Source organism: Oncorhynchus kisutch, linkage group LG8 (genome assembly GCF_002021735.2).
Source record: "Oncorhynchus kisutch isolate 150728-3 linkage group LG8, Okis_V2, whole genome shotgun sequence".
In the NCBI taxonomy this organism is placed as follows: domain Eukaryota; kingdom Metazoa; phylum Chordata; class Actinopteri; order Salmoniformes; family Salmonidae; genus Oncorhynchus; species Oncorhynchus kisutch.
Genome location: NC_034181.2, coordinates 53177344 through 53198330, shown reverse-complemented (window position 1 = coordinate 53198330; position 20987 = coordinate 53177344). Strand labels below are relative to the sequence as shown.

General features: G+C 44.1%; 1 protein-coding gene across 1 annotated transcript in view; it reads right to left on the bottom strand.

Annotated features, from left to right (window-relative positions):
- The window catches only part of LOC109895039 (protein kinase C-binding protein NELL1), a 435218-nt gene that overhangs the window by 260884 nt on the left and 153347 nt on the right, over positions 1 to 20987 (bottom strand). The window contains exons 5-7 of the mRNA XM_020488694.2: positions 19603 to 19699; positions 1963 to 2035; positions 743 to 825 (exon numbers count right to left, since the gene is read on the bottom strand). Of these exons, the coding sequence (XP_020344283.1) occupies positions 743 to 825; positions 1963 to 2035; positions 19603 to 19699 (253 nt within the window). The remainder of the gene's footprint in view (positions 1 to 742; positions 826 to 1962; positions 2036 to 19602; positions 19700 to 20987) is intronic.

Genomic DNA, 20987 nt, shown 5'->3' with positions numbered 1-20987 from the left:
AAGGGGAGGAAAGTGCCATTTCTACACGCTGCGTTGCTGTGTAAGCAGGGAAGTCAGACAGGCTATGCCCCAAATGCCACCCTATTCCCTATATAGTGCACTACTTTTGACCAGAACCCTATTGGCCCTAGTCAAAATAAGGAATAGTGTGCCAATTGGGATATTGACAAAGTGAGAGCTTCGGGTCTATTATAATGAAGGAGGCAGTTATTTACAGTGGGATGACTCCATTCCTAGGTCTGGCTGGTGGGCTGTCCTTGCTTCACACACACACACACACACACACACACACACACACACACACACACACACACACACACACACACACACACACACGTGAGTGTCGTGCTGAGAGGAACATCATGTTCAGCCCCTGTTAGTGTCCCACAGGGCCAAGACGGCTGCCATGTAATGATACCACTGTGACCTCTGATCATTACTACCCTGTGTGTGTGTGTGTGTGTGTCTGTTGCATGACCTCTGATCATACCTACCTGCCCTTTGGAGAAGGAAGAGAGGGCTTTGATTCAAGGCTTTGTGTGTATGTGTGTGTGTGTGTGTGTGTGTGTGTGTGTGTGTGTGTGTGTGTGTGTTTGTTTGTGTGTGTGTGTGTGTGAGCGTGTTCATGTTCCCAGGCTAAGGTCTCTCAGGTAGAATGTTGGGACACACATCACTTATAAGGTCGCTTGTTTGAGGTTAAAGTTCAAAATGCTATTTTTTTTTAATGGGTGGTCACTCTCACCTTTAGGGTCATCTTGGCCAGCAACTCCTGAAGGTCCATGATGCCTTGCACCAGGCTCAGGAAATCACTGCATGTCGGACAGGCTCAACAGGAGAAAAGGATGGACAAAGAAAGACAGGAGTGGGAGAGGGGATAATAGAGAAAAGGACAAGAGAAAAGGAATGAGGTAGAGAGGAGGCAAAAGAAGAGAAAAAGAGAAGAGGTACCTTTATACACATTTTACTAAAAATATAAGATGATAACCAAAGCTATAGAAAATTTAGTGATTGAACTCATCTCCTTGCACTTCCTATCTTGCCACGTGGCTCTTTTATTAGAGGATTGTGGGTAATTTTCTTTTTTTGTCTTTTACACAATGTTTTTATGCATGTTTGAAGAAAGAAAAGTTGACTTCTATAATAATATTAAGCAGCTTGTTGTCCTGTATCTAATAGAGCTGTATTTGCTTCTCGGGTGCGGCGCGAGTACTGGTTCACAAAAGTATCGATGAGGGGAGTGACAGACTATGATTGCATGCCTTATTGATCAGCGACAGAGACAGTAGCATCGCCACAAGTGCACAAAACAAGCCCTGCATCTTCAATTGTTTGACAATAAAAAGGAGGGAGAGAAAGAGAGAGAGGGAGGGAGGTTTGAAAATGTAATTTAAATGACAGAGAAGACAAATGGAAACAGTGTGTGTGTGTGTGTGCGTGCGAGTGTGTGTGTGTGTGTGTGTGTGTGTGTGTGTGTGTGTGTGTGTGTGTGTGTGTGTGTGTGTGTGTGTGTGTGTGTGTGTGTGTGTGTGTGAGAGAAAGAGGGAATGAGAAAGAGGGAAATGAGGGAGAGAGAGAACAGAAATGGAGTTCCACTGGCTAATGATGAGAGATTAATAAGAGTGACAGAGACTGGAGTATAGCTAACGAGACATTATAGGATGCCAGCTCCACTTTCTCTCAGTACCTCTTCACCTTTCAGACAAAACGAAGAAGAGGACGGGAACATTTAGGACAAGGAACATGTTGGAATAACCTGTCCTGTGTCTTCAACAACAAGCTAATTATACCGAGCCTGTAATCATAAAGTACCTCTGAGTAGGAGTGCTAATCTAAGATCAGGTCTTCCCTGTCCAAACAATTGTATTCATTACTATCTAAAAAGCTTAACTGATCCTAGAGTAGGACACTTACTTTTATAAATAGGTGCCCAGAGCTAAGGGTAGTAACAGTTACTATACTTACTGCGATTAAGGTTGGGACATTGTGTGATGTAGCCGTTTGGAGCAAAAATTAATTTGACGTCCTGAATGGTACCCTGTGAGGAAGGTGAGAAAGAAAAAGAGAGAGAGAGAGAAGAAATACAAATATAAAAATTGAAGGGCTGTTAGTGACTAATAAGAAACTGCATGGGTCTAACTGGTGGTGACAGTTTTATTTGATTACTTTAGTATTTAATGCCAAGTCATCATCTCATCTCTATAGAGCTGCTGTCTGAGTAAATAAGGCATACTTCAAAGTAAATAAGGTATACTTTTATGACCGCTGAATACCAACTATCAATCATTTAGATCATGTATTTTCAGGCTCTCAAAAAAACTCCTTTCAATCCCTCTCGATCGAGCTTTCTCTCTTCTCCCTAGAGTTCACAGACGGTTAGTCCCCATGTCTGCTCCGCACAGAACGGACAAGTTTAAGTGGCTGTGCAATTAATTATGGTCAATGTAGTTAATTACCACATTTTCTGCGCTAAACTATGTGGAATATTGTCCTACTACTCCCTACTACATAAATCAGATTAAGCTTGAACTGTGCTATCTCTACAGAAACTGCACATTGAAGTCACAGAAAAAAAAACATAATTAAATGAAATTCAAATAATTGACCCAACTTTGGTCAATTATTTGTTTAAAAAACAAAAAATAGCAGAAATGTTGGTTAATCACTCAGCACTAGTGTATGTATTTGTGTGTGTGTGCAGGGGCGGGCGGCGGTTCGTCTGTGTGTCAGTCACTGTGATGGTCCAATGTGGTCTCAGAGCAGTTCATATTATTCTGTATATAAATCAGAGACACTTCATTTATACTGAACAGAAATATAAACACAACATGGAACATTTTCAATGATTTTACTGAGTTACAGTTCATAAAAGGAAATCAGTCAATTTAAACAAATGCATTAGGTCCTGACCTATGCAATTCACATGACTGGGCAGGGGTGCAGCAATGGTTGGCCTGGGAGGGCATAGGCCCACCCACTTGGGAGCCAGGCCCAGCCAAACAGAATGAGTTTTTCCACACAAAGGGGCTTCATCATAGACAGAAATACTCCTGTCCGGGTGGCTTATCTCAGACAATCCCACAGGTGGAGAAGCCAGATGTGGAGGTCCTGGGCTGGTGTGGTTACACGTGGTCTGTGGTTGTGAAGCCGGTTGAACGTACTGCCAAATTCTCTAACACAATGCTGGAGGAGGCTTATGGTAGAGAAATTAACATTCAATTATCTTGCAACAGCTCGGGCAGGACATTCCTGCAGTCAGCATGCTAATTGCACGCTCCCTCAAAACTTCTGTGGCATTGTGTTAATTTTAGAGTGACCTTTTATTGTCCCCACCACAAGGTGCACCTTTGTAATGGTCATGTTGTTTAATCAGCTTCTTAAAATGCCACACCTGTCAGGTAGATGGATTATCTTGGCAAAAGATAAATGCTCACTAACAGGGATGTAAGCAAATTTGCACAAACAATTTGAGAGAAATAAGCTATATAATAATCTATTTGTGGATGTCCATCATCCATTTAGTATGATATTTTACGAATTACAATTCGTATGATATGTTACAAATTGCAATTGTTTCAATATGTTACAAATTCCAATTTGTACAATATGTTACGAATTTTCAATGATATGCTACGAATTCCAATTTGTTGTGGCTAAGGTTAGCTAGGTGGGTATGCTAATGTCATATAGCTCTATGGGTTAGGGGTTAAGGTTAGGGTTAAAGTTAGGAGTTAGTTTAAATGGTTAAGGTTAGGATTAGGGGAAGGGTTAGCAAAAATGCAAAGTAGTTGAAAAGTTGTTAATTAGCTTAAATTGGGTTTCTAGTGTAACAGATTAGCTTGTGTCCCTCTCCTCGCCCCTACCTGGGCACGAACCAGGGACGCTCTGCACACATCAACAACTGCCTCCCATGAAGCATCGTTACCCATCGCTCCACAAAAGCCACAGCCCTTGCAGAGCAAGGGGAACAACGACTTCAAGGTCTGAGCGAGTGATGTCACCGATTGAAACGCAATTAGCATGAACCACCGCTAACTAGTTAGCCATTTCACATCGGTTACACTAGATGTTCACGTTATGCGCTCACCCATCCACCCCGACCAACCACCCTCCCTTTGTTTTGCCTTAAGTAAAATTCCATCTCATGTAGCATACAAACATAACATACCATACACATTAACCTCAGGAAGCTGAAGTAATTTGACTTTGACTGTCAGGCTGTATCAGTGCCTGGTACGGCAACTGCAAAGCGCACAACCGCAGGGCTCTCCAGAGGGTGGTATGGTCTGCCCAACACATCATCTGCGGCAAAATACCTGCCCTCCAGGACACCTACAGCACCCGATGTCACAGGAAGGCAAAAAGAATATCAAGAACAACAACAATCCAAGTCACTGCCTGTTCACCACGCTATCATCCAGAGGGCGAGGTTAATAATATTTACATATTTTGCATTTCTCATCTCATAGGTATTCTGTGTTCTGTCCTATTCTACTGTATCTTAGTCTATGCCGCTCTGACATTGCTCGTCCAAAAATGTATAACTTCTTAATTCCCTTCCTTTACTTTAGATTGCGTGTATTGTTAGATATAACTTGATAGACATTACTTCACTTGACACACCCTGATCTGTTTCACCTTTCTTTTTGCTTGTCTCCACCCCCTCCAGTTGTCACCCATCTTCCCCATTATCCCCAGTGTATTTATACCTGTGTACTCTGTTTGTCTGTTACCAGTTTATTTTGTTCGTCAAGCCTAGCAGCGTTTTTCCCCTTGCACTGGTCTTTTTCTAGTTCCTGTTTTCTAGTTTTCCAATTATTGACCTCTGCCTGCCCTGACCCCGAGACTGCCTGCCGTTCTGTACCTTATGGACTCGAATCTGGATTACTGACCTCTGCCTGCCTTTGACCTGTCATTTTGTCTGCCCCCTGTTCTGGTAGCAAACTTTTGTTACTTCGACACTGTCTGCATCTGAGTCTTCTCCTGAAACATGGTAGTACAAACGGGCCGTGACTGACCCAGCAGACTCAGACCAGCTCCACAAAGCTGTCTCCCTGCAAGAAGCCACCATAGGACAACATGAGGAGTTACTTCAATGTCTTATGGAGGGACTCCATACCCTAACAGAACACCATGACCAGGCGTTTGATACATTGCTGGAGCAATTCCACAGATTCCTCACTGGGCAGAGGGTCACACCCGTTATCTCCCAGCCTACCCCACTGTCCCGAGAACCTCATCTGGAGCGCTACGCTGGAGATTCCGGATTCTGATGGGCTTTTCTCTACAAGTGCTCCCTCATTATCGAGTTGCAGCCATCTTCGTTCCCCTCGGACCGCATGACGATAGCGTACATCATAACCCTGATGTCCGGGAGGGCGTGGGAACAACAGTCCACCATCTACCTCAGTCTGGAGGAGTTTGTGGAGGAAGTTCGGAAGGTGTTTGATTCTGCTTTGTCTGGGAAAGAGGGTGCTCATAAGCTGCATCAGCTATGTAAAGACTCCTCTAGTGTGGCGGCCTACGCACCTCTCCCAAGGTTCCATTCACGTCCCCAGCTGCTGATTGAGCATACCGGGATCTCAAACACCATTTCACCGCAGCTTGCATCTTTGTACCATCCTGACCCGTCCCGCCAATTCGTGGTGGAGGCCGATGCTTCGGGTGTTGGAGTGGGGACTGTTCTTTCCCAGTGTTCTGCACTGGACCTCAAGTTACATTCCAATGCCTTCTTCTCCCATTGCCTCAACACCATGGAGAGGAACTACAATGTGGGGAATCTTGAGCTTCTTGCGGTGAAGATGCCATTGGAGGAGTGGAGGAACTGGCTGGAGGGGGCAGAACATCCGTTCATTGTGTGGACAGACCACAAGAACCTCAAATATCTACACGCCGCCAAGCGTCTCAATTCCAGGCCAGCTAGGTGGGCCCTGCTTTTCACCCGGTTCAATTCCTCCCTCTCCTACCGACCAGGATCCAAGAATGTCAAGACTGTATATGCTATAGCCCTGTGGCTACACCCCCGGAAGCCGAGACCATCCTTCCCATCTTGTGCGACGGCACTCGTCCGGGGAAAAGGGAAGCAGGTTCATGAGGCACAGCATTCCAGATAACCGAATGTTTCTTCCTGACGCTGTCTGCTCCACAGTCCTGGCTCCTCGGTCCTTGCTTGCCATGCAGGCTCCCATTGGACCTTGGCCTTTGTGCAACAATGCTTTTGGTGGCCTACCATGTTTCCTGACATCTCCACGTTTGTCGCTGCATGCACAATCTGTGCGCAGAACAAGACTCCCGAGCAACTTCTTCCTGTTCCTCACTGTCCCTGGTCTCACATATCCCAGGACTTTGTCATGGGTCTCCCCCTGTCTGATGGCAACACCAGTTTTCCAAAGCAGCCCACTTCATTTCACTCCCCAAATTACTCTCTGCCAAAGAGACGGCCCAGCTCATGCTGTAATACTTCTTCAGGATCCATGGACTCCCAGTGGACATGGTCTTTGACCAGGGTCCTCAGTTCTCATCCCGGATTTTCCCAGATTTTTATCCTCCGCTGTCGTCGTACCTTCAGGTATCGACAACCGGACCGCCACCGGTATCGTCTCGGGCAGATGGTATGGCTGTCCACCCAAGATCTGTCCCTCCGGGTTGATTATTGTCCCATTCCCCATCTCCAAGATGCTGTTCGTCTTCTGTTGCCCCGTTACCTCCGTATACATCCCATTTTTCATGTGTCTAGGATCAAACCAATCTCACAGCCATTTGTCTCCTGTTTCTAGGAAACAAATAACATCTGCTAAACATGTGTACAGTTGAAGTCGGAAGTTTAGATACACTTAGGCTGGAGTCATTAAAACCCATTTTTCAACCATTTGTGTAAGAGTATTGATAGCTAGCATAGCATTAAGCCTAGCATTCAGCAGGCAACATTTTCACAAAAACAAGAAAAGCATTCAAATAAAATCATTTACCTTTGAAGAACTTCGGATGTTTTCAATGAGGAGACTCTCAGTTAGATAGCAAATGTTCAGTTTTTCCAAAAAGATTATTTGTGTAGGAGAAATCGCTCCGTTTTGTTCATCACATTTGGCTAAGAAAACCCCCCGAAAATTCAGTCATTACAAAGCCGAACTTTTTTCCAAATTAACTCCATAATATCGACAGAAACATGGCAAACGTTGTTTAGAATCAATCCTCAAGGTGTTTTTCACATATCTATTCGATGATAAATCATTCGTGGCAGTTGGGTTTCTCCTCTGAAGCAAATGGAAAAATGCATGCAGCTGGAGATTAAGCAATAATTTCGACGGAGGACACCAAGCGGGCACCTGGTAAATGTAGTCTCTTATGGTCAATCTTCCAATGATATGCCTACAAATACGTCACAATGCTGCAGACACCTTGGGGAAACGACAGAAAGTGTAGGCTCATTCCTGGCGCATTCACAGCCATATAAGGAGACATTGGAACACAGCGCCTTCAAAATCTGGGGCATTTCCTGTTTGAAATGTCATCTTGGTTTCGCCTGTAGCATCAGTTCTGTGGAAACGTCAGAGTATTTTCTTTCCAAAGGTGTCAATTACATGCATAGTCGAGCATCTTTTCGTGACAAAATATCTTGTTTAAAACGGGAACGTTTTTTATCCAAAAATTAAAAGAGCGCCCCCTATATCGAAGAAGTTAAACAGCTTGGAAAATTCCAGAAAATTATGTCATGGCTTTAGAAGCTTCTGATAGGCTAACTGATCATTTGAGTCAAAGTACCTGTTGATGTATTTTAAGGCCTACCTTTAAACTCAGTGTGTCTTTGCTTGACATCATGGGAAAATCAAAATAAATCAGCCAAGACCTCAAATGTCTGGTTCATGCTTGGGAGGAATAATTAAATGCCTGAAGGTACCACGTTCATTTGTACAAACAATAGTACGCAAGTATAAAAACCATGGGATCACGCAGCCGTCATACCGCTCAGCATGGAGACACGTTCTGTCTCTTAGAGATGAACGCACTTTGGTGCGAAACGTGCAAATCATTCCCAGAACAACAGCAAAGGACCTTGTGAAGATGCTGGAGGAAACAGGTACAAAAGTACCACAGTAAAAAGGAGTCCTATATAGACATAACCTGAAAGGCCGGTCAGCAAGGAAGATCCAACTGCTCCTAAACCGCCATAAAAAAGCCAGACTACGATTTGCAACTGCACATGGGGACAAAGAGAGTACTTTTTGGATAAATGTTCTCTCGTCTGATTAAACAAAAATAGAACTGTTTGGCCATAATGAGCATCGTTATGTTTGGAGGAAAAAGGGGGATGCTTGCAAGCCCAATAACACCATCCCAACCATGAAGCACGGGATGGCAGTATCATGTTGTGGGGGTGCTTTGCTGCAGGAGGGACTGGTGCACTTCACAAACTAGATGGCATCATGAGGGAGGAAATTTACGTGGATATATTGAAGCAATATCTCAAGACATCAGTCAGGAAGTTAAAGCTTGGTCACAAATGGGTCTTCCAAATGGACAATGACCCCAAGCATACTTCCAAAGTTATGGCAAAATGGCTTAAGGACAACAAAGTCAAGGTATTGGAGTGGCCATCACAAAGCCCTGACCTCAATCCTATAGAAAAGTTGTGGGCAGAACTGAAAAAGCATGTGCGAGCAAGGATGCCTTTACAATCCTGACTCAGTTACACCAGCTCTGTCAGGAGGAATGGGCCAAATTTAACCCAACTTATTGTGGGAAGCTTGTGGGATGGTACCTGAAATGTTTGACCCAAGTTAAACAATTTAAAGGCAATGCTACCACATACTAATTGAGTGTATGTAAATTTCTGACCCACTGGGAATGTGATGAAAGAAATAAAAGCTGAAATAAATCATTCTCTCTGCTATTATTCTAACATTTCACATTTTTAAAAAGAAAAGTGGTGATCCTAACTGATCTACGACAGGGAATTTTTATGAGGGTTAAATATGTCAGGAATTGTGATAAACTGAGTTTAAATGTATTTGGCTAAGGTTTATGTAAACTTCCGACTTCAACTGTATGTGACAAATATAATTTTATTTGAATTTTATTTGTAATATACATTTACAATGCATTCATTAAGCTTGAATGAGAGCAACACCTGTGTCACTTTAGAGAAAGACCTCGGCAAGAGGAGAGATGAACAACAGAGTAGATCAAACGTGCCCACGCACACAAACACACTACCGGTCATGCTCAACTCTGGCTTTGTTGCTGGCACACACACAGAAACACACACACATGCCACAGCGAATAATCAGACAACATCAGTGATGAGTGTGGAATGGAAGTGAAAGTCTTTGGCCAGTGATGTGGCTGTGTGTCTCTTGGGAGTTTATGGGAGTCCTGACCATACATTGCCTCTATTGATCAGCAGGTAATACAGCCTGAAGCAAGAGAGGGAGGGGTGGAGGGGAAGGAGGAGGATGTTTGTAAGAGAGAGCAAGAAATAGAGAGAGAAGGGGTGGGGGTTGGGGGTTTGTACGGAAGAGAGGGAGAGAAAAGGAGAGCTAAAGGCCACACAGTGCCTCGACAACCAAGACACCTCAGGCAAAGGGGACATTCCCTCGCCAATGCGATGTGTCTATTTCAATTAGCTCTATATTATACACTGCTCAAAAAAATAAAGGGAACACTTAAACAACACAATGTAACTCCAAGTCAATCACACTTCTGTGAAATCAAACTGTCCACTTAGGAAGCAACACTGATTGACAATAAATGTCACATGCTGTTGTGCAAATGGAATAGACAACAGGTGGAAATTATAGGCAATTAGCAAGACACCCCCAATAAAGGAGTGGTTCTGCAGGTGGTGACCACAGACCACTTCTCAGTTCCTATGCTTTCTGGCTGATGTTTTGGTCACTTTTGAATGCTGGCGGTGCTTTCACTCTAGTGGTATTATGAGAGTCTACAACCCACACAAGTGGCTCAGGTAGTGCAGCTCATCCAGGATGGCACATCAATGCGAGCTGTGGCAAGAAGGTTTGCTGAGTCTGTCAGCGTAGTGTCCAGAGCATGGAGGCGCTACCGGGAGACAGGCCAATACATGAGGAGATGTGGAGGAGGCCGTAGGAGGGCAACAACCCAGCAGCAGGACCGCTACCTCCGCCTTTGTGCAAAGAGGAGCAGGAGGAGCACTGCCAGATCCCTGCAAAATGACCTCCAGCAGGCCACAAATTATCATTATTATTTTTTGATTTGATCTTTATTTTACTAGGCAAGTCAGTTAAGAACAAATTCTTATTTTCAATGACGGCCTAGGAACAGTGGGTTAACTGCCTGTTCAGGGGCAGAACGACAGATTTGTACCTTGTCAGCTCAGGAATTCGAACTTGCAACCTTTCGGTTACTAGTCCAACGCTCTAACCACTAGGCTACCCTGCCGCCCCAAATGTGCATGTGTCTGCTCAAACGGTCAGAAACAGACTCCATGAGGGTGGTATGAGGGCCCGACGTCCACAGGTGGGGGTTGTGCTTACAGCCCAACACCGTGCTGGACGTTTGGCTTTTGCCAGAGAACACCAAGATTGGCAAATTCGCCACTGGTGCCCTGTGCTCTTCACAGATGAAAGCAGGTTCACACTGAGCACATGTGACAGACGTGACAGTCTGGAGACGCCGTGGAGAACGTTCTGCTGCCTGCAACATCCTCCAGCATGACCGGTTTGGCGGTGGGTCATTCATGGTGTGGGGTGGCATTTCTTTGGGGGGCCGCACAGTCCTCTATGTGCTCGCCAGAGGTAGCCTGACTGCCATTAGGTACCAAGATGAGATCCTCAGACCCCTTGTGTGACCATATGCTGGTGTGGTTGGCCCTGGGTTCCTCCTATTGCAAGACAATGCTAGACCTCATGTGGCTGGAGTGTGTCAGCAGTTCCTGCAAGAGGAAGGCATTGATGCTATGACTGGCCCGCCCGTTCCCCAGACCTGAATCCAATTGAGCACATCTGGGACATCATGTCTCGCTCCATCCACCAACGCCACGTTGCACCACAGACTGTCCAGGAGTTGGCGGATGCTTTAGTCCAGGTCTGGGAGGGGATCCCTCAGGAGACCATCCGCCACCTCATCAGGAGCATGCCCCGGCGTTGTAGGGAGGTTATACAGGCACGTGGAGGCCACACACACTACTGAGCCTCATTTTGACTTGTTTTAAGGACATTACATCAAAGTTGGATCAGCCTGTAGTGTGGTTTTCCACTTTAATTTTGAGTGTGACTCCAAATCCAGACCTCCATGGGTTGATACATTTGATTTCCATTGATCATTTGTGTGTGATTTTGTTGTCAGCACATTCAACTATGTAAAGAAAAAAGTATTTAATAAGAATATTTCATTCATTCAGATCTAGGATGTGTTATTTTAGTGTTCCCTTTATTTTTTTGAGCAGTGTATGTGGAGACTATTAGATCACAATGCCTCTTCGGAGTAATAGTGTAGCCCTACTGTAGACAATATGTGCATCATACAAGATTATGTATTCTTGTAGAAGTGAATGCAGACCTTCTGGCAAATGATGATTGCCTCTGTTCGAGTGTGTGTGCATGAGTGCATGTCTGTTCGTGCAAATATTTGTGTCCAACTCGTGGAAATTCCACTCTTGACCACTGGGGGTATAAGGCTCTCTCCCTTCCTTGATATGGCAAATCTGACCACAACTCCATTTTGATCCTTCACGCCTACAAAGTTCAAGAGAGAAATTCCTGTGGTCAGGTCTGTAATGCTGGTCTGACCAATCATACTCCATGTTCCATGACTGTTTTCATCATGTGGACTGCAATACGTTCCGGGACACCTCTGGGAATAACATCAATGAATACACCAACTCAGCTGGTTTCATAAAAAAATGCATATATGATCTGATACCGATGGTGTCTTCAAAAACTTACCCAGATCAAAAATCTAAAAAACCCGACAACAACCCGGATCAACAATCGCAACATTTCGGGAAACTGAAGGAGAGATATGCTGCTTATCATAAGGTTTTGCTTTTCGTTTCTTAGTCAAACTTCTTTTGTGTTCTTTTTTTTCTTTGTGTTCTGGAAAATAGCCCCGTCTTTCATTTTTGTTCATTGATTTCACCTGTGTTCCTTTCTCACCTGGTCTTATCAGCTCCCTATTTAGTTCAGTTATTTCTGTTTGAATGGTTGTGAGGTATTGTTTGTTTTTGACTGCCTACCTGTGGTTGACCATTGCCTGCCTGTGACCACAATTCCTGCCTTCTCCGAAGGCGTAATAAACATCTGCCGCGCACTGCGCTTGAAATATTATTGATATATCATTGACTCTTGAACCTCAGGAGACTGAAGAAATTTAGCCTGTTCCCGGGGGCCCTCACAGTGTTATACACATGCACCATTGAGAGCATACTGTTGGGCAGCATCACAGCCTGGTACGGGAACTCCACCACCGCTGACTGCAAGTTTCTACAGAGGGTGGTACGCTCAGCCGAACGCACCATTGGTTGCACACTGCCTGCCCTCCACAGGACACCTACAACACCAGGTCTCACAGGAAGGTCAAGAACATCGTCAAGGCCTCCCAAGCCTCCTGATCCATCACTCGGACACAGGCAGTATAGGAGCATCATGACAAAAACTGTCAGACTGGCCAATAACTTCTACCCCCATACCATCAGGTTGCTGAATAGCCAACACTAGGCAGCTAGCTACCTGCTCCCCCTGTCCCCCTCCTGCCTCAGGACTGTCTACCCCCCTGTTTCCCCCCTAATGACATTCCCTCTGGGACACTCTTCCCCACCCCCATGGACATTTACCCTGCCCCTACACCACAATGGACATGTATCATTGTCACAGTTGTAAATATGTATAAATTATTATTGTTTCATTCAGTTCTCTTATTGACCTGCATTGTTGGAGCTTAAAAATGTCACTGTGCCCTGCAATTAAATCTGCAACCCTGTGCAAGAGACTAATAAACTCATCTAATCTCCTCCTCAACAGTATTTACTCTGCCTCCACCCCAATGGAGATTTATTTATTAATCACTGCCACAGTTGTTATTATGTACATATTGTGGCGTACAGCAGGTCAGCCACCAGGGAGAGACTCGTCAAGGCCTGGTGACAGACGGAGTACACATCACTAGGCGATGGCTACATCTGCTGGACATGCCAGGTCTCGATGGGCTCTCCAGCCAGGACTAATTGGGGTTGATTGGGAGTTGGTGAGTAATCAAGGGCTGATTGCTCACCAGCTGTACAAGTCCCATAAAGCTGCCAGAAGAGCAGCACACAGGGGAGAGAGTGGGGAAGAAAGGACTCCTGTATAGTTGGAGACGGTTGCAGAGGTAACAGGAGTGAGTTCAGTTTTTGATCCCCACAGGACACAGCAAGACCTGGAGCCAAGAACACGGAATCCCGGAGAGGATCTCAAGTGGGAGACCTATTATTTTCTTTTGAACTATTATTTTAATAAACACCTTTGAAACTGAGCTAATCCTACTCTGTCTGTGTCTGATCTGTGTAAGCGTTTTGACCCAACCCCCTGGTCTGCCACAATATATACTGCTAAACTCAGCAAAAAAAGAAACATCCCTTTTTCAGGACCCTGTCTTTCAAAGATAATTTGTAAAAATCCAAATAACTTCACAGATCCTCATTGTAAAGGGTTTAAAACACTGTTTCCAATGCATGTTCAATGAACCATAAACAATTCATGAACATGCACCTGTGGAATGGTTGTTAAGACACTGACAGCTTACAGACGGTATGCAATTAAGGTCACAGTTATGAAAACTTAGGACACTAAAGAGGCCTTTCTACTGACTCTGAAAACACCAAAATAAAGATGCCCAGGGTCCCTGCTCATCTGTGTGAACGTGCCTTAGGCATGCTGCAAGAAGGCATGAGGACTGCAGATGTGATCAGGGCAATAAATTGCAATGTCTGTACTGTGAGACGCCTAAGACAGCGCTACATGGAGACAGGGTGGACAAACGATCATCCTCACAGTGGCAGACCACGTGTAACAACACCTGCCTAGGATCGGTACATCCGAACATCACACCTGCGGGACAGGTACAGGATGGCAACAGCCCGAGTTACACCAGGAACCCACAATCCCTCCATCAGTGCTCAGACTGTCCGCAATAGGCTGAGAGAGGCTGGACTGAGGGCTTTTAGGCCTGATGTAAGGCAGATCCTCATCAGACATCACTGGCAACAATGTTGCCTATGGGCACAAACACACCGTCACTGGACCAGACAGGTGTTACGGTTTTCTAAGTGTGGTGATGAAGGAGAGTCGGACCAAACTGCAGCGTGTCGATTGAGATTCATGTTTAATCAAACAAAGAAACACGAACACTACACAAAACAATAAACGTAATCGAAACAGCCTATCTAGTGCAAACTAACCGAGAGTACACATAGGACACTAAGGACAATCACCCACGACAAACTCAAAGAATATGGCTGCCTAAATATGGTTCCCAATCAGAGACAACGATAAGCACCTGCCTCTGATTGAGAATCACTCCAGACAGCCATAGACCTTGCTAGATAACCCCACTAGCTACAATCCAAATATATACACACCAAAACCCCAAGACAAAACACACCACAATACAAAAACTCCATGCCACACCCTGGCCTGACCAAATACATAAAGATAAACACAAAATACTTTGACCAGGGCTGGCAAAAAGTGCTCTCCACTGACTAGATGCGGTTTTGTCTCACCAGGGGTGATGGTCGGATTCGCGTTTATCGCCGAAGGAATGAGCGTTACACCGAGGCCTGTACTCTGGAGCGGGATCGATTTGGAGGTGGAGGGACTGTCATGGTCTGGGGCGGTGTGTCACACCCCCCCCCCTTTGTTCAGGGACACATTATTCAATTTCTGTTAGTCACATGTCTGTGGAACTTGTTCAGTTTATGTCTCGGTTGTTGAATCTTGTTATGTTAATACAAATATTTACACGTTCAGTTTGCTGAAAATAAACACAGTTGACAGTGAGAGGACATTTCTTTTTTTGCATAGTTTATTTCTATTTCAGTTGTTTTTTGTTACCATTTATTATATTATTTCACTTAGTCCAGTATGTTGGAGCTCGAAGCGTAAGATTTTAACTTTTTTTTACGTGAATTTTAAACACTAAATATTAAATCTAAATCTAAATCTCTCTCTCAGCTAGTGACAATGGTGTGGAGAAGCATAGCCTTTGGATGCATATCCCTAATGGGATCCTATTCCCTACGTAGTGCACTATGCAGGGAATAGGATGCCATTTGGGATGCAACATGTTTATTTAAAGTCATTATCTCACCCTCACCGAGCCACTCTACTCCCCTTGATGGAAGAAACTACCACTAGTCTATTCACCTGGTATCTTCTTTCTCTATCACACCCGTTCTGTATTTATTCACCTTGATCTCTCTCAATTTCTCTTGTTCTCCCAATTTTTATCTCTTGCTCACTTAATTTCTCTTGCACCCTCTACCTCTCACTAAAATATCCTCTCTCTTTGTATACATTTCTAGCCTCTCTCAATTAGTATCTTGCTCTCTCTACATTTCTTACCATATCTCCTGCTGGAGGAGACTATAGCGTCTGTTTTTCCCATTTTCTATCCGAGGAAGCAGAGGAGAGGAGAGAATGGCAGCAGACAAGAAAATGTAGAGAATGGCAGCACAGGAGAGGAGAGAATGGAGAGAATGGCAGAGGAAAACAACTACAGAAGGGGGCAGAAGAACAACTGGAGAAGTGTCACAGCTCCCCAGGCTACCTGAGGCTTCAGTTACCCTTAACAACGACAACAATAACAGCCTCGCTTCATCTCTCAGATAAACATTTGGACTGTTTTAATAAGCATTTAATTCAGGGATGGACAGGGACTAGACATCGTTCTGGGCACTTCTTAACACAATGGCAAATGTTATATTTCTTGAGGCCCCCATTATCAGTCAAATAATGATAATTCTGTGTTCAAACCACAATTTAGACAGTCCCAATGGGCTAAAAATCAGCCAATCTGGCATTTTCCGGAACTGCCTTATGGCTATGGTTTAAATACAGAATCTGATCATATAGAGAACAACTCCAAGATAACATTATTGTAACCCTCTCTACACTGCAAATGCTGACAAGTTTTTTAACCTAAATCTGTTTTGTACACTGCAAAATGTAGACATTGTAGAAATCGTTGTTCTTACTTTTTTAAGTAAATCCAACTATTTGATTTTAGAGACAACGTGGGTAATGGATTAAGACTGCATAATTTGGCCTTTATGCTTTAAAAAAAGATATAGCATAAGCTGTGAATAAGTGGTTGTAATAAATAAATACAGTACCAGTCAAAAGTTTGGACACACCCACTCATTCAATGTTTTTTCTTTATGTTTTACTATTTTCTACATTGTAGAATAATAGTGAAGACATCAAAACTATGAAATAACACATATGGAATCATGTAGTAACCAAAAAACAAATACAATTTATATTTTATAATTTGATTCTTCAAAGTAGCCACCCTTTGCAGCTTTACAGCTTTACACACTCTTGGCATTCTCTCAACCAGCTTCATGAGGAATGCTTTTCCAACAGTCTTGAAGGAGTTCCCACATATGCTGAGCACTTGTTGGCTGCTTTTCCTTCACTCTGCGGTCCAACTCATCCCAAACCATCTCAATTAGGTTGAGGTCAGGTGATTGTGGAGGCCAGGTCATCTGATGCAGCAATCCATCACTCTCCTTCTTGGTCAAATAGCCCTTACACAGCCTGGAGGTATGTTGGGTCCTATTGAAAGACAAATTATAGTCCCGTTAAGGGCAAAAGAGATGGGATGGCGTATTGCTGCAGAATGCTGTGGTAGCCATGCTGGTTAAGTTTGCCTTGAATTCTAAATAAATCACTGAAGTGTCACCAGCAAAGCACTCCCACACCATCACACCTCCTACTCCATGCTTCACGGTGGGAATCACACAGAGATCATCCATTTACCTACTCTGCGTCTCACAAAGCGGTTGGAACCACACATTTCAAATGTGTAATCATCAGACCAAAGGACATAATTCCACGGGCCTATTGTCCATTGCTCATGTTTCTTGGCCCAAGCAAGTCTTTTCTTATTGGTGTCCTTTAGTAGTGGTTTCTTTGCAGCAGTTTGACCATGAGGGCCTGATTCACACAGTCTCCTCTAAACAGTTGATGTTGAGATGTGTCTGTCACTTAAATTCTGAAGCATTTATTTTGGCTGCAATTTCTGAGGCTGGTAACTCTAATGAACTTAACCTCTGTAGCAGAGGTAAGTCTGGGTCTTCCATTCCTGTGGTGGTCCTCATGAGAGGTAGTTTCATCATAGCGCTTGATGGTTTTTGCAACTGCACTTGAAGAAACGTTCAAAATTCTAGAAATGTTCCTGATTGACTGATCTTCATGCCTTAAAGTAATGATCGACTGTCATTTCCCTTTGAGCTATTCTTGTCATAATATGGAAATAGAGCATTTCTTCTGTATACCCCCTACCATGTCATAACACAACACAACTGGCTCAAATGCATTTAAAAGGAAAGAAATTCCACAAATTAACTTTTAACAATGCACACTTGTTAATACAGTGATTCCAGGTGACCCCCTCATGAAGCTGGTTGAGAGAAAGCCAAGAGTGTGCAAAGCTGTCATCAAGGCAAAGGGTGACTACTTTGAAGAATCTCAAATATAAAATCATTTGTTTAACACTTTTTTGGTTACTACATGATTCCATATGTGTTATTTTGTCTTCACTATTAATCTGCAATGTAGAAAATAGTAAAAAATTAAGAAAAACCCTTGAATGAGTAGGTCTGTCCAAACTTTTGACTGGTACTCTAGGTGTGATTGAATTTCCTGCACATTTCCTCCTGCACCAAATCAATCCTGAACACAGAAAAACAAATCCCCTCCTCCCTCATCCACAGTCACACCTAGAATGATTCTAGTTTTCTAGGCCATCTGTCTCAGCTCTTTCTTCCCATCAACTCTAACTTAAACGCTGCTGCACCTTAGACTGGAGCTAGACAGCTGCCGCTTCAACTGCCTGAATATATTTTTCCAAGATGATATAGAGCAGTCTTTAAACACATATTTTTTCTTCCTTAGAGAAAGAGAAGTGGAGTTCTTGATGCTTTGCCTGGGCCCAGCAATTATCATACAGGTGGAGAGAGCATACTACACGTTATGGGTACTACAGATGCTGTGGATAATAGAAGATGACACTGGCTGTGTCCCAAATGAATGCAGGCACTGAGGCTGTGGGTGGCCTGGGAGGCATGGGATAATCTATTCAGGATCTACCCTGTATTGCTGATCAATACATGAGATGAAATGAAGAAGATAGAAAAGAGGTCATCGACTGCTCAGCGGGTGGGTGTAAGATGTAGGAATATCGGTCCGTTGATCTCTCTCCACCTCTCTACGCCTCCCTATTTTTCTCTTTCTGTCCCACTCCCCTTCTTCTTTCTCCCTACCACTCTCTCAGTAATAAAGCTATGTTGAGGTTTCAGTATGTAGAGTCTTACCATATCATGGTGTTGTTACTGATGGTGGTAAATAGAGCCCAACATTGGAGGTGTCATGATACCCATAAAACTTAGCGGCTGTTTTTCCACCTTTAATCTTTCCCATTAAAGTAAGGGCTGCGTTTCGTGTAAACATACCTTGGTGTGAAGTTTTGATAACCATGTAAATCTCTCTTGGACAAAGTGATTTTTATCAATATATTTGACTATTTCTACTCTCAAATTCGAAAATGCTAATTAGCATCAAAGTAAACATCATGCAAAACTACAAATCCTCGCAAGCTCCTGCATGTCATCTCTAGCTGATACCTTTGCTAACAGGTATTGTGTCAATTAAAAATCTGCACAAGACAGTTCACATAATTGTCCATTTAAATAAATATTGCTCTTTTATTCATTACTACATTTAGCTAACATTAGACCCTAACCCTCATCCAGAGATTTGCCTCGATTTGGCAGTCTAGTCCAGATCATCATGGCATTTGTAGTTTTTTTATGGTAGCCACATTAGAAGCTAATTATCAGTTCATTTTGGGGGAGTTCATACGTGTGAATATATTGATAAAAGTGTACCTTGTGCTAGAGAGACTTACACAGATATCAAAGTGTCACGCCAGGGTAAGCCTACACACAACACAGCCCCAAAATCATTGTTTCTAAAATCCCTTATGAGATACATGAATTGGAACCATTTCCCTGTTTGACCTCTAGGCTTTATGGGTATTATGACTCATAGTGTGGTACTCTATTGTGTACAAACACTTTAACCTTGACAGGGATGTTTTACGAGCATAGATGTGTAGTAACGGTAGGGCAGTTTTACCTGATAATCACTAGATGACCATGCTACAAAAGGACACATTTGGCTAGTGAGCAAGTACTATTTGTTCTTAATTCTGGGTAAGTCGAGTAAAATCATATTTTCAGAGAGAAAGCATGGTACTGCCGTCCATAGAATGACAAGATAGTGAAGACTGTGTTACCTTGAAGAAGCCATGCATGCTTATTATATGGTTACAGTGATTGTGTATATGGTGGTGAAAGGTTTGTTTTACCTTGAAGAAGCCGTGCTTGTGGCTATGCTGACCCAGCCACACTCCACTGCCCAGGGTCAGATCCATCTGAGGTGGATCTATCACTCGCTCGTAAATCCTGCCAGCAACAAACAATCAACAGATAGAATGTCAGATTCTGAAATCTCTCACACACACACACACACACACTTCAATGCTGAGGAGGGAATGTGTCTTGCAGGTTCCTGCTCGACTGCTTTTTTATGGATATTTTTGTGTTAATAATGACTTTGTTTGCTCAGAATGTTTGCAATAATTACGCCAACGATGAAGAAGAGGAAGGAAAGGGGGACTCCAAGCTAGGCTGAAAAGACGGGGTACACGGCATCCTCTTTCTTGTGTCCTGGTGGCTAATGTCCAATAAACTTTGAGAACTGAGAGAAAGGCTTCAATCGCAGAGGTCTATCAAGGCGATTGAAGCCTTGCTCTAAGATCAAAGTGTATTTTACTGTGTGTGGGTTCCCTATCCAGAGCCTGTAGATGTACACATCTATGTCCCAAAACACGGGGCCAACGATACAGAAGGACAACATGATGGGTTGGAGGGCTCTACCGGACTCTCAATAGATGTGGAACCACAGGGTATGGGAAGCAGGTATTTCGGCATCCTGGTGCCCAGGCAGTGATTTTCATCCTTGACCAGGACTTGATGTGGTTATGACGTTGGAGCCAAGGGAGGCCAAGGATTACTTTTTGTACGGGTGTGGTGTTGATGAGGAAGGGAAGGCTTTCCTGGTGCATGGGTCCCACGGATGAAGGTGAGTGGTACTGTGATGTGCATGATTATGCCGGATCCCAATGGTCGATTATCCAGGGCTTGGACGGTAAAAAGGAGAGGAGAGCGGGTACAAAGTTATGTTCAGGGTGGAGGCCAGGGCCTGGTTGATGAAATTCCCTGTGGGCCAGCCAGCCAGTGAAATGGAAACCAGAAAGGGTTTGGTGGAAAACAATGATAGAATACTCACACCTACCCTGGGAGACATAAGATCACGGGGCCGCTCCTCTGCCCTAGTGGAACTCGGGTTGGGACTCACCGGACACCGCTGAAGCCGGTGCCCCTCCTGGCCACCATAGGGACAGAGCCCCAGCTGTCTCTGGCGACTCCGCTCTACCGTGAAGATGTGTGTGACTCCTACCTACTTGGCTTCATGCTCTGGCTCAGGACAGCCAAATGAGGAGGGTGAAAAGAGAGGTTGGCGCCCAGCGCTCCTGAAGAAGGTTGTCCAGACATATGGCCACCGCGATGAGCGAATCCATGGAAATGTTGTGAGGGCCTAACCTGCAGCAGTCTGGGCACCCATGGAATAGTCACTCACCTCCCTCTCTGCCCTCTGGTAGATGGTCAGAAACCGCCCTGAACAGAGTCA